This window comes from Terrapene carolina, unplaced genomic scaffold (assembly GCF_002925995.2).
Source record: "Terrapene carolina triunguis isolate 2854851 unplaced genomic scaffold, T_m_triunguis-2.0 Scaffold629, whole genome shotgun sequence".
NCBI lineage: Eukaryota > Metazoa > Chordata > Testudines > Emydidae > Terrapene > Terrapene triunguis.
Genome location: NW_020664980.1, coordinates 12,793,421 through 12,805,194, shown reverse-complemented (window position 1 = coordinate 12,805,194; position 11,774 = coordinate 12,793,421). Strand labels below are relative to the sequence as shown.

Sequence of the window (11,774 nt, the reverse complement as noted above, 5' to 3'; positions counted from 1 at the left end):
TCCCCATTATGAGGCTAAAGGTGGCCTGAAGAATTTTGGCTACTCAGAAATGTACTGATTTATTTTGCTTCTGTTTAATATTAAAATATCAGACCCTGTTTTTGCTGGATGACTGGACAATTGGAGGGATTATGATGTCACATGCTATTGAGAGGAGAAAGAGTTTTAAAGAATTAAAAAAACCTTCACACCTGATTTTCTTTTCGTTTACACTGAATTTATACTTGTAGAACTCCACTGATTGCAGTGCATATTGTGGTGATTTACACCAAAGCAAGTGAGAGAAGAACCAGGGCTCTGATTTTTGTTGTTCGCTTTTTTTTATTTCCTGTTGTTAATAGACTCCAACCTGATTAACAGTTGGTGGAAAAATTCTTGTTAAAGATTAAAAGACTCCAACCCCTTGGACTGAGGTCTGAGAAATCCTACCCCTTCTTGTTTCCTCAAGAAAAGCCAGAGATTAGAAGACCATATTCCTAATTTTTCTAAATTAAAACAAACAAGCAAGGACATTCCTCTGGTATTCTTTATCCATCATAAAGCAGCAAAAAAGGGCACCAGCTTATTTGCTTCCTTTGCAGTTCTATCATTAAAAATATATATATTAGAAAATGAGAAGCCTGTTAATGTTACTTGATCTTTTGTTTAATTCCTGTCAGCTAGGTTGGGGTTGGCCTTGTTTTCTTCCATAGTCACATTTAATGATCGTTTTATCTTATTCCTCTCTCCTTTTCTGTGTTTGGACTAAAGGGAAACTACTCAGTAATAACAGAGGAAGGAAACAAAGGGCTGAATTCAGCTCACATATGCTAATTTTACATTAGTGGGAAGATATTCATTTCAGTGCAAATGACAGCAAGAATCAGTGGGTTTTTTTGCTATGTCCGAATGCATCCTGCAACCTTCACTCAGGCAGAACTCCCACTGATGTCAATGGGAGCTTTGCCAAAAATGTAAAAACTGTGGGTGAGAATTCCAAAGCCGACTGGAGGATTTAGGTGTATGACTGACTCCAATTTGTTTCACTGGGAATTGTGTATCTAAAGCTCCTCGGTGGCTTTGAAAATCTCAGCCTGCAAGATTTAACAGAATCATAGAAATGTAGGGCTGGAAGGGATCTCAATAAGTCATTTTGTCCACACACACACCCTGCACTTAGACAGGACCAAAGTAAAGTATTACCCTGCAAAATAGATTCTGTTTGTCTTTGAACTTCCCCCACCATCCAATGCCCCCATTATGGCAGAATCATCACATGGGAACTTTATTTATTAATTATTATTATTTTGATGTCACAACCATTAGTAAGTTCTTGTTTTGACACAGTTATTTTTGAGGATGAGTAATCTGAAATTAATTAGTATAGTGAAAATACACTGGCAGTACTGGGTCACTATTATCCAATAAGCTGCAAGATACATGCACACAGCATCTCAAGGAGAGCGGTGTTTTCATCTGTGATACCAGTAGGAAAAGCATCTTTTGGCCATCCCTGGGTGTATGTGTGAGTGTGGTCAGGACTTTTAGTTTTAATCTTAATCAGACACCTTCTAAGCAGCTGACTGTTGGGATCGTAGTGCTTATCTTCTGCTCCCAGCTGCTGGTCCACACCTTTCCCCCATTTCCTTACCATACATTCCCAAAAGGAAGAGACTGAGGATGGAAATTCTGACCTGGTTAAAGACTCCTATCACATCCTGTTGCTTCACTTTGCTTGTGTGTGTGTGTCTAAAGGAAAGGCAGCAACTGCCCAGTTGGTAGTATCAATCTCTGGAGCTTGCAAGGTGGCTAGGAGTCAACCCTTCCTGCTTTCTATAGCACATACTGCCCACCTCATCAGAGGAGAGTGAAATTAACCAGCAGACCATTCTAGCACAAAACGGACACCCCGTAGTCTGGAAGAGACAACATGCTGGATCAGATTCACTTGCTGGCTGCTGTGACGGTCCTGGGAGTCCTGGAGCAAGGTATAGTGATTGAATATGCATTCCCCACAATTGGATTAGCCAGTTTACATCCTTGCTGCTCTCCTTTTATTTGCACAAATTAATAGCTCCTGTGATGGGGTGGCTACCCCACACAAGGCCTGAAGGGGTAAAGTAGGAGAATTAACCTTAGGCTGCACCTGGAGGAAACCCAGGGCATGCTAGGTCCTAATTGCTGGTGAAGTCCAGGTGGGGGAGGAGCTGGGCAGGATCTATAAAGAGAGGAAGTTGGTAGGCTGAGGGAGTAGGAAGATCTGCAGTTATACTCCCTGATGCAAGGGGGCAAACGTAGGAAGTGGTAATGATGGCATAGGAAGCAGGCCAAGGAAGGAGCAGTAAGGGCTGGAAGAGTAAAAAACTTAGAGCTGCTGGGTTGAGGGTCTCTGGACTGAAACCTGTTGTAGATAAGGTTGCCAACTTTCTAATTGCACAAAACAGAACACCCCTGGCCTGCCCCTTCTGTAAGGCCCTGCCCCCCACTCACTCCATCACCCCCCCCCCCGTTACTTGCTCTCCCCCACCCTCACTCACTTTCACTGGGCTGGGGCATGGGATTAGGGTGCAGGAGGGGGGTGAGGGCTCTGGCTGGGGGTGTGGACTACAGGGTTGGACCAGAAATGAGGGATTGGTTGTGGGAGATGGTGTGGTCTTTGGGGTGGCATTGGTGATGAGTGGTTTGGGGTGCAGGAGGGGGGTCTGGATTGGGGTCAAGGGGTTTGGAGTGTGGGAGCGGGCTCAGGGGTGGTGCAGCAGGGGGTGCAGGCTCCTGATGGGGGTGTGGGCTCTGGGGTGAGGCTGGGGATGAGGGGTTTGGGGTGTAGGAGGGAGCTCAGGGATAGGGCAGGGGGTTGGGGTGTGGAAGGGGATGCAGGGTCTGGGAAGGAGTTTGGGTGTGGGAGGAGACTCAGGGCTGGGGAACGGGGCTGGGGATGAGGGGTTTGGGAGGTGGCTCCAGGCTGGGACTGAGGGTTTGGAGTGCGTGAGTGGGCTCAGGGCAGGGGGTTGGAGTGAGGAAGGGGGCACAGGCTCCAACTGGGGGTGCAGGCTCTGGGGTGGGGCTGGGGATGAAGGTTTTGGAGTGCAGGAGGAGGCTCAGGGTTGGAGCCTGCCTTAGTCCTGCTGCACTGCTGACCAGACTTTTAATGGCCCGGTCAATAGTGCTGACCGAAGCTGCTAGGGTCCCTTTTAGACCAGGCATTCTGGTCGAAAACCAGATGCCTAGCAACCCTAGATGTAAAGGGTGGGCGTGGGTTCCCCTACGTGTCACTGCTGGAGTGACACACTAGGGATAGCCCATTTGGTGGTAGTTGGAAGCAGACTTTGATGATACCCTGGAAGTGAGGAGAACTTTAATGTGACTTAGCCAGAAGGCTAAGCCATGAAGAGGAAAATGCTGCAGCTCCCGGCATGTGAGAGGCCAGGAGGGGAACGACTGGCTGAGTGACTACAGGAAGGGGCGTCAGACCAGGTGGCAGAGATAATTCCTCAGATGAGCCACAAGGGGCACCGCCAAGTGGTGAGTAAAGAAAACCCTGTCAGTCCTGCTTTGTATATTAAATTTCGGCCATTGTTCCTGTAACTCCCCAGCTCTTCAGATGCTGAATGAGTATTTGGGCTGGTTTTCTAAATGCATTAACCAGAAGGGCTGTCAGTGATGCCAGGGTAATAGGGTTGGGGAGTCTAAGGGAAGGACGGCTTTCTCAGGGCTAGTCTAAACCTAAAACTTAAGTCAACCTAGCTACATTGCTTGGGTCTGTGAAAAATGTTGTGACTTGTGCGGTGTAGTTAGGTCGACCTACTCCCTGCTACAGAAGCAGCTATGTTGATGGAAGAATTCCTCCGTTGAAGTAGTTACTGTCTCTCAGAGAGGTGGATTACCTGCATCAGTGGAAAAAGCCTTCCATCGGCATAGGAAATGTCTAGACTACAGCGGCGTAGCTGTAATGCTTGTAGTGCAAATATACCTCGTCTCTAACACGTTGGGAATTTCTTGATACATCTTACTTTACAAATGTAGCAAGCTCCCCAGGAAACCGAAGAATCTCTCCATTTTACAAATACAGTAACTCCTCACTTAAAGTCGTCCCAGTTAACGTTGTTACGTTACTGATCAATTAGGGAACATGCTCGTTTAAAGTTGCGCAATGCTCCCTTCTAACGTCTTTGGCAGCCGCCTGCTTTGTCCACTGCTTGCAGGAAGAGCAGCCCGTTGCAGCTAGCTGGTGGGGGCTTGTAACCAGGGTGGACCAACAGCCCCCATCATCTCCCCACTCCCCTAAGTTCCCTGTGCTGCAGCTGCCCAGCAGGCTAGCAATTGCAGCTGTCCCTCCCCCCACTGCCATGTGCTGCTCCTGCCCTCTGCCTTGGAGCTGCTCCCCGAGCCTCCTGCTCCCTGTGCAGGGGGTGGTGGAAGGGGGGGAGGCTAATGTCAGGGTGTCCTGCTCCTACACCCCACTTACCCCTTCTTCATATAGAGCAGGGAGGGGACACGGAGGGAGAGAGACAGAGAGAGCCTGAGGCAGCAGCTGCTGTCTCAACTTCCTGATCCACTTAAAAAGACAATGCACTTAAGAGTGGGTCAGCTTACTTAAAGTGACAGTGTGCATTTCTCTCTCTCTCCCAGACACAAGGTGTGTGTCTGTCCCTGTCTGCTATGCTATCTCCCCTCCTCTCCATTCCTGCTGCCTTGTAGAGTGAGAGGCTACATTAACAACAATGTGTTAACCCTTGAGGGCTCAGCCGAGTGCTAGTTCATCATTTAGCACAGGGGTTCTCAAACTGGGGGTCAGCCTCAGGGGGTCACGAGGTTATTACATGGGGGGTCGTGAGCTGTCAGCCTCCACCCCAAACCCTGCTTTCCCTCCAGCATTTATAATGGTGTTAAATATATAAAAAAGTGTTTTTAATTTATGTGGGGGGGTCGCACTCAGAGGCTTGCTATGTGAAAGGGGTCCCCAGTACAAAAGTTTGAGAACCACTGATTTAGCAGCAAGGCATTCCCTGGGAAATATCCCACCCTCTTCCACCCTCTAACTTCACCACCTCAACCAAGCTTCACAATCATCATAGCTGTGAACAGTATTAAATTGTTTATTTAAAACGTATACTGTGTGTATATCTATATAATATATATTTTTTTGTCCGGTGAAAAAAATTTCCCTGGAACCTAACCCCCGCCCATTTACATTAATTCTTATGGGGAAATTGGATTCGCTTAACATCATTTCGCTTAGTCGCATTTTTCAGGAACATAACTACAGAGTTAAGTGAGGAGTTACTGTAGGCTCATTTTTTCCTGGAGGGTCCATGGACTTCAGTGCAAACAAAAAGAAAACTAAGCAATGTCCCAACCACAGAAGAGTAGAGTGACCAGAGGCAATGGAGAAAAACCCTTCTGCAGGCAGAAAGCAAGGGGTTGTGGTAGGAAGGGAATCTCCCTAGATCTGGTTCCTCACTGCATGGTAAAAAACCAAGTGGCTGGTAAGGATTTCAGAAATCAGTGTCCATGGTTTTCTGGCAGGTCCGACTTGGCGCTTGCAAACAGTACACAGGATTATCTGATTACATTGGCCATTTTTACATGCTTTCTAATGACCCTGGGCTTCCAATGGCTCCTACATAGGATACACTCATGCACATTACTTTTTCCTAAACCCATCTCACTGGACCCAGGGGTATGAGAGTCACAAGTGTGTGTGGTTGCCGTGGTGTGACCAAACTCAGGAGGTGAAAGGTAATAGTGTGTTCCATCAGATTCCTCAGTACTAGGAAATCTGGGATTCAAAATTTGGTACTAGGATGCAAATGAGAGAGCTATGTTTGTCTTTTCTTTCCTTGGAAAATAACAGGCCCGGTCTATATAATCGCTCTTTGCTCTGCGTATAAGTAGATTGTAATGAGTCCCCTTTGTCAACATAGTTGACTTGATGGTGGCCAGGCTGATTGTCTAAGAGTAATTGGATTCTACAGTGGTGTTTTTGCCATGTAGATGGAGCCACTTATCCACGCCTGTGTAGTCGGGTTTGCTTCCTTCGCTAATGAAGGGCAGGGCGTGGATGTCCCTCAGTGCTTTCAGAACTTCCGGTTGTACGAACAGGCCAGAGTTTGTAAAGGCAGCTAAGACTGCCTCAAATTCAGGTGACCTTTTCTAGGGAGTTTCTCACAGTGTGAGATATTTGGATTAGAGATAAGAGATGAGACTGAGTCATGCTGGTTCTTCCTGGTTACATAGGTAGCTGTGCTAACATAGCTGGCATAGGGGGTGAGTCCTGGGAGAATCTGATTTCATATTGAGCCTTGACACATAGCGCTAAGCACTTTGTATCCTCCCACACAGAGGCGTGGAAGGAAGGGGGCATGTTGGACCCAATTATGGAGACATAGGAGGTCCTATCTGTGTTGCAGAAGAACAGACCGTCTCACTTACTCCAGAAAATGAATTAACTTACTCTCAGAAAAATCACACTATAGCCTTGGTCTCAAAGTCTGAGCATCGTGTACACCCACCTCATTGTGAACCATCCATTACCATGTTGTATACATAGAGTGCATCATGATGGTAATCAGCCATGTTAGAACCAGGTGACACACATGGCAAAAAGTTATAGCAAAGACCAGAAAGTCCATAGGAAATTATGCCCCTCTCAGACCTCACAATGGACAAGTCTGATAGGCGGACCTGTCCCTAAAAATGTTGGGCCATTGATCATTCTAAATAAAAAATCCAATACAGAAACTAAGAGGGTGTTGTCTAGAGGCAGAGTGGGGTAGTCAGAAAGATGTGGCGGAAACTTGGCTGGAGGTGTATTACAGGTCTGAAACTGGAGAAAGGGGAAGTCTGGACACAGGAACCATCTCTTCCTAAGAGTGATTAGGTAAAGGAACAGCCACCAAGAGCATGCTGAAATAGTCCAAGGGACATTACTATATGGGTTTGGACTTTACTGTCTAGGAAATTCCTTCCAGATTTGTCATTGATATGTTGCCAAACTTCCAGTATGGCGCTCACCAAAAAATTGGGCCTGATTCTTATTTACACTAAAACCAATTTACGCCACATTTATCATGGAAAGGGGTCTTGTAAGCCCACTTTAAAAGTTACAATTGGATTAGAAGGCCCCTTTTCCAGAACCAGCAGGGTGCAGGGATGCTTTCATGTAAATGAGAATCGGGTCTCTTCGTTCTTTGTGAAACCCCTGTTCAAGAGGTGCATGTGTTGCAGGCAGGAAGGATTAAAGATTAGGGAATTGATTTGTCTTCCATTTAAAAATATTGTTCTCATCCTCAGAACTAAGATGGGAGAGGATACCACTTGGTAACTGACACTATATCAAGTGCACAGGCTGGAAATATTTGTATCATATTTGTTCCTGAAATTAGACCAATATGTGGCTAGTGTAGCATAAATCCATCCTGTGAAATCTGGATGGTGTGTGTGGAGCCTTGTCAGAGCTGGAGACTGGAAACTGTTGAAAATATCTCACTAGTGGAGAACTCTGGTCCCTTCCAAAGGCATCACTTTTTTTTCCTTTTTTTTTTTCTTCAGAACTATTTGTCTGAGTCCTGGGTATAATTCTTTTATGGTAGAGATAATATAACAATAGCGGCATAAGGTGTGGGGGGGAATGACTCCATTGCATGCAGGGACATTACACCAACCTTTTCTTTCATGTGGCGGTGGAATGTTAACAAGCCCTTGTAGCACAACACTGAGCTCCATCATCTGTGACAGTCTCCTGGTCTCCATGAAGACTGCTAGGATCATTGCTTCTTGTTTCTTTCTTTGCAGCTTACTTCTCCCTCCAGGTGATCTATGCCAGACGAGCGTACGGGATCTCTCCTCCAAAAGTCTCAGGGCCACCTGATTTTGAGAGGGTCTTTCGAGCACAGTAAGACTTATTTTTAATGACCTGCTCCATGGGGCCAAGAGTAGCCTCCTGTGTCATCTTTGCTGGCAGAGTTTGATCAGACAGTTTGCTCACAAGACTTCCCCCAGGAATGCAGGTGGTTACAGTATTGGGAGGCCAGAGAGAGGGAGCTGTAGGGGCTATATGGCTGACAGAATGGCAATGACTAGTCATGCTGCCCATCCCCCTGCTCTGTCAATCAGCCTGCTGTCTTGGTGGAAAGCTTGCTGCGTTTTAAACAGAGGGGACTGATTATTGGTATAAATCCCTCCTACTCTGGCTGGTTCAGTCTGGCACTGATGCAAGGGTTCCATCGCAGGGAGGACCCCACAATGCCAGGGTCACATGGATTTATTAGTGTCGCTGTTAGGACTGCTCAGAAGTTAGCCACTATGGCTTGGTTTAAGACTTTCACTTATACACCTTTCAGCTATAGATGGCAGAAACCAGCCTTGGGCACAGCACACTGAATGGAGTAGGGAGGATGATGGGGATCCAGATCTAGATCTCCGATCCCAGACTGGTTTTATGCCAACCCTGACAGAGTTTAGAGTAGCCTAATTGTAGCGCTAAACTCCATCAGCTGGTAACAGCTCCCAAGGAGATCCGTCAGCTGGGAATAGCCAGAGTACAGTGCCCCTGACATAGCCCCTATGCCAGGTACTGTAATGGGGAGAGACAATGGCCTTGGAGGCTCTATGCTCACTGGGGTAATCCCTAGTTAAGGAGACGTGGCCAGTTTCCATCTCCTTTGCATCACCAGAGCAGGGGTGCAGGATCTGATCCTATACATGGGAAAAAAAACGACTGGATCATTTATTCCATTTCCCTGACAGTGCAGGAAATAGTCCTCAGATCTGTAATCTCAGACTAGATCATTAGTGAAGATGGCTGCAATGGCTAACAGAACACACAACCATCGCTACCAACTAGTAACCAAAGCTGCCAAGGAAAACATAAGGGAAGGTGAGGAGGAGGATGCATGTATAAAAAACCTCAGGCACTAGGCTCACCACTGCCCATGGTGCTGGGTGAGTGAAAAGCACTCTGAAAACTAATGGGAAGAAACCACAGTAATTGAATATTATGGCCCACATTCTGCTCTGAGTTACTACATAGAACCCCATTAGCTGGGGTTAGATAGGAGATTTATTCTGAAGACCGGGGCAGGAAAGGAATGGGTGCAAGCCACTGGGCATTGCTTTACAGAGAAGTAGTCTCTGGAAAAGCAGAAGCCTGGAGCCACTGGAAGGCCTCAGAGAGGCACAGAATGCTGACCCTATTCTTCCTCTTTTCCTCCAGGGTGAATTGCTCTGAGTATTTCCCCATTTTCTTGGCTATTCTCTGGCAGGCTGGCCTCTTCTTCCATCAAGGTGAGACTGGCCAGTTCGTTGGTTAAATGGGGCGGGGGAAATGCTGGATCTGTTTAGCTCCATGCGTCTGCTATGTGCTGGCCCAGTGGGCAGAGTCAACAGGACTTGCTTCCTCAGCTCTCTGGCAAGATTGCACCCGCAATAGAGCGGGAACAGTCAGGATCTTCCCTGGAGGCTTTAGCCTTAGAGGGACAGGCTGGTCAAATAGTTCCAAAAAGCCTTTGGTGTCTGCTACTGTAATTTGTCGTCTCCTCTCAATTGCAGCTCTGACTGCTGCCTTGGGCCTGCTTTATCTCTACTCCCGCTACCGCTATTTTATGGGGTATAAAGAGTCCTCCTCGGGAAGGTAATGGAGCCCTGCTATGGTTAGGCGTGGACTTCTTCTTTTGGGGTCTTTGGCACGGGATTTAAAGCACTTGGGATGTGGAAGAGTTTGGTTTCCGAGACTGCCGTCCTTCTGCCTATTCAGGATGTAGCAGGATCCCTACCTCTGTTAAAAAGATCAGCATGAATCAGAACTGCCAAGAGTTCTCTTCCCTGGAATATAAAAGTACAGTTAGATTAAGGGCTGATGAAGGGAATTAGAGCCCACAGAAATGTATAGGGGCCTCTTTAACATCACGATGTCACAGCAGGTGTTTGATGAGTACTGTGTTAAATATTATAGGGAGCCAGAAGTCATTAATATGGGCTTGGATATAGGATTAGGGCTAAGTGTACAGAAGAGACACAAGGAGAGTTTTCTGCTTCCTGGGGTTCTGAGTTTCGTGTGTGCGTGTGCGTGCGTGTATGTGTGCGCGCGCACCTGGGTTGAGCTAGAACAAGGGGAAAGGACTTAGTACAGATGGGAGAGTTCTAACCTCACCCTCCCTTTTAGGGGGCATAGGGAGGTGGGAATGGGAGTCTAATGGGTTTCACTGTACCCTCTCCCCACTTCTCTCTCTTAGGGTATATTACTCCCCTTATAAGAGGCCAATGCTTCTAAGTCTGAGCACTCTGTCTCCCTCCAGGTTAGCCCCAATGTATTTCAGCGCTGGAGTTCTCTGGATTCTTATCGGACTCGCAGCAGTTGGGATCTTGCATTTCTTGCTCTCTCACTATCTGGGGATGAATGTCCTTCTATTAATTAGCTTGTGAAAGGAGCGTCTCCTTGGACAACACCCTCCCTTCTTGGCCCCTCTGAATGTGTTCCCTTTCATTAGGTCCACATAGTCGGTCTCCTGCAGGCAGTGGTGAGCTGGAGCCGGTTCTCACTGGTTCATGTGAAGCGGTTGTTAAATTTTGAAACAGTTTTAGAACCGGTTGTTAACCCACTTCCCTGCGAGGGGGCGCTGTGGCTTTGATGGGCTCCGGCTGGGAAGTGATGTAATTCCTTCTCTGGCCACCGGGGGCGCTGCGCTGCGGGAGCCATGTGGGCTGCCGCCTGGCCCTGGGCACGGGACCTGTTGCTGCTGCTGCTCCCCCGACCCCTGGTCCTGGGGCTCCCGCTGCTGCCTGGTGGGTCCCCGGCTGCTCTGCTTGGCCTGGGCTGCGTTCTGCTGCTCGGGCTGCTCTGAGGCGCTCTCCCCGTGAGTACCCGCCACCCTGCCCGCAGCCAGCCCCTGTCTCCAGACAGCCCCGCATCCCCTGCCCTGCCTGCAGCCAGCCCCTGCCGCACCCCCTGCCCTGCCCTAGGGTGACCAGATTACATAAACAAAATATCGGGACACAGGGGGGGGCCGGGCCGGGGCGCCACCGAAGCAAAAAAAAAAAAAAAGCCGAGCTGGAGCACTGCACCCCCTGTCCTGCCTGCAGCCAGCCCCTGCCGCACCCCCTGCCCTGTTAACCAGCCAGCCCCTGCCGCACCTCCCTGCCTGAAGCCAGCCAGCCCCGCACTCCTCTGCCTGCAGCCAGCCCCTGCCACACACCCCTGCAGCCCTGTCTGCAGCCAGCCCCTGCCGCACCCCCTGCCCTGTTAACCAGCCAACCCCTGCCGCACCCCCATGCCCGAAGCCAGCCAGCCCCGCACTCCTCTGTCTCCAGCCAACCCCTGCTGCACCTCCCTGCGGCCCTGCCCGAAGCCAGCCCCACAGCCCCCTGTCCTGCCTGCAGCCAGCCCTTGCCTCCAGCCAGCCCCCCGCCCCCTTGCCTCCAGCCAGCCCCCCGCCTCCCCCGCCCGCAGCCAGCCCCGCACCCCATGCCTCCAGCTAGCCCTGCCCCACGCCCCTGTCTGCAGCCAGCCCCACGTCCACTGGTGCCCTGCTGTTCCCAGGGCAGTAACCCTGCACACCTGCTTCAATGAGGGGGGCAGGGAACAGCTGGGACCCACACATGTGCACACCCTAGGGTGACCAGACAGCAAGTGTGAAAAATCGGGATGGGGGTGCGGGGTAATAGGAGCCTATATAAGAAAAAGACCCAAAAATCGTTAAAAATTCCTCCCAGGAAAATACGGATATATGGTAACCTTATTGGTACAAAAAAATACATACTGTGGCACATCCCTTAAATCAGAACTTTTTATAGGGAAC

The 11,774-nt window shown here is 48.8% G+C and overlaps 1 protein-coding gene across 1 annotated transcript; it reads left to right on the top strand.

Moving 5' to 3' along the window:
- Window positions 1–1,741: 1,741 nt before the first annotated feature.
- Window positions 1,742–10,890, top strand: LOC112106488 (leukotriene C4 synthase-like). The gene is made up of 5 exons (XM_024199767.3): window positions 1,742–1,967; window positions 7,774–7,873; window positions 9,194–9,264; window positions 9,529–9,610; window positions 10,275–10,890. The coding sequence occupies exons 1-5, from the start codon at window positions 1,910–1,912 to the stop codon at window positions 10,399–10,401; spliced, it is 438 nt and encodes a 145-aa protein (XP_024055535.1). The 5' UTR covers window positions 1,742–1,909; the 3' UTR covers window positions 10,402–10,890.
- The last annotated feature ends 884 nt before the right edge of the window (window positions 10,891–11,774 follow it).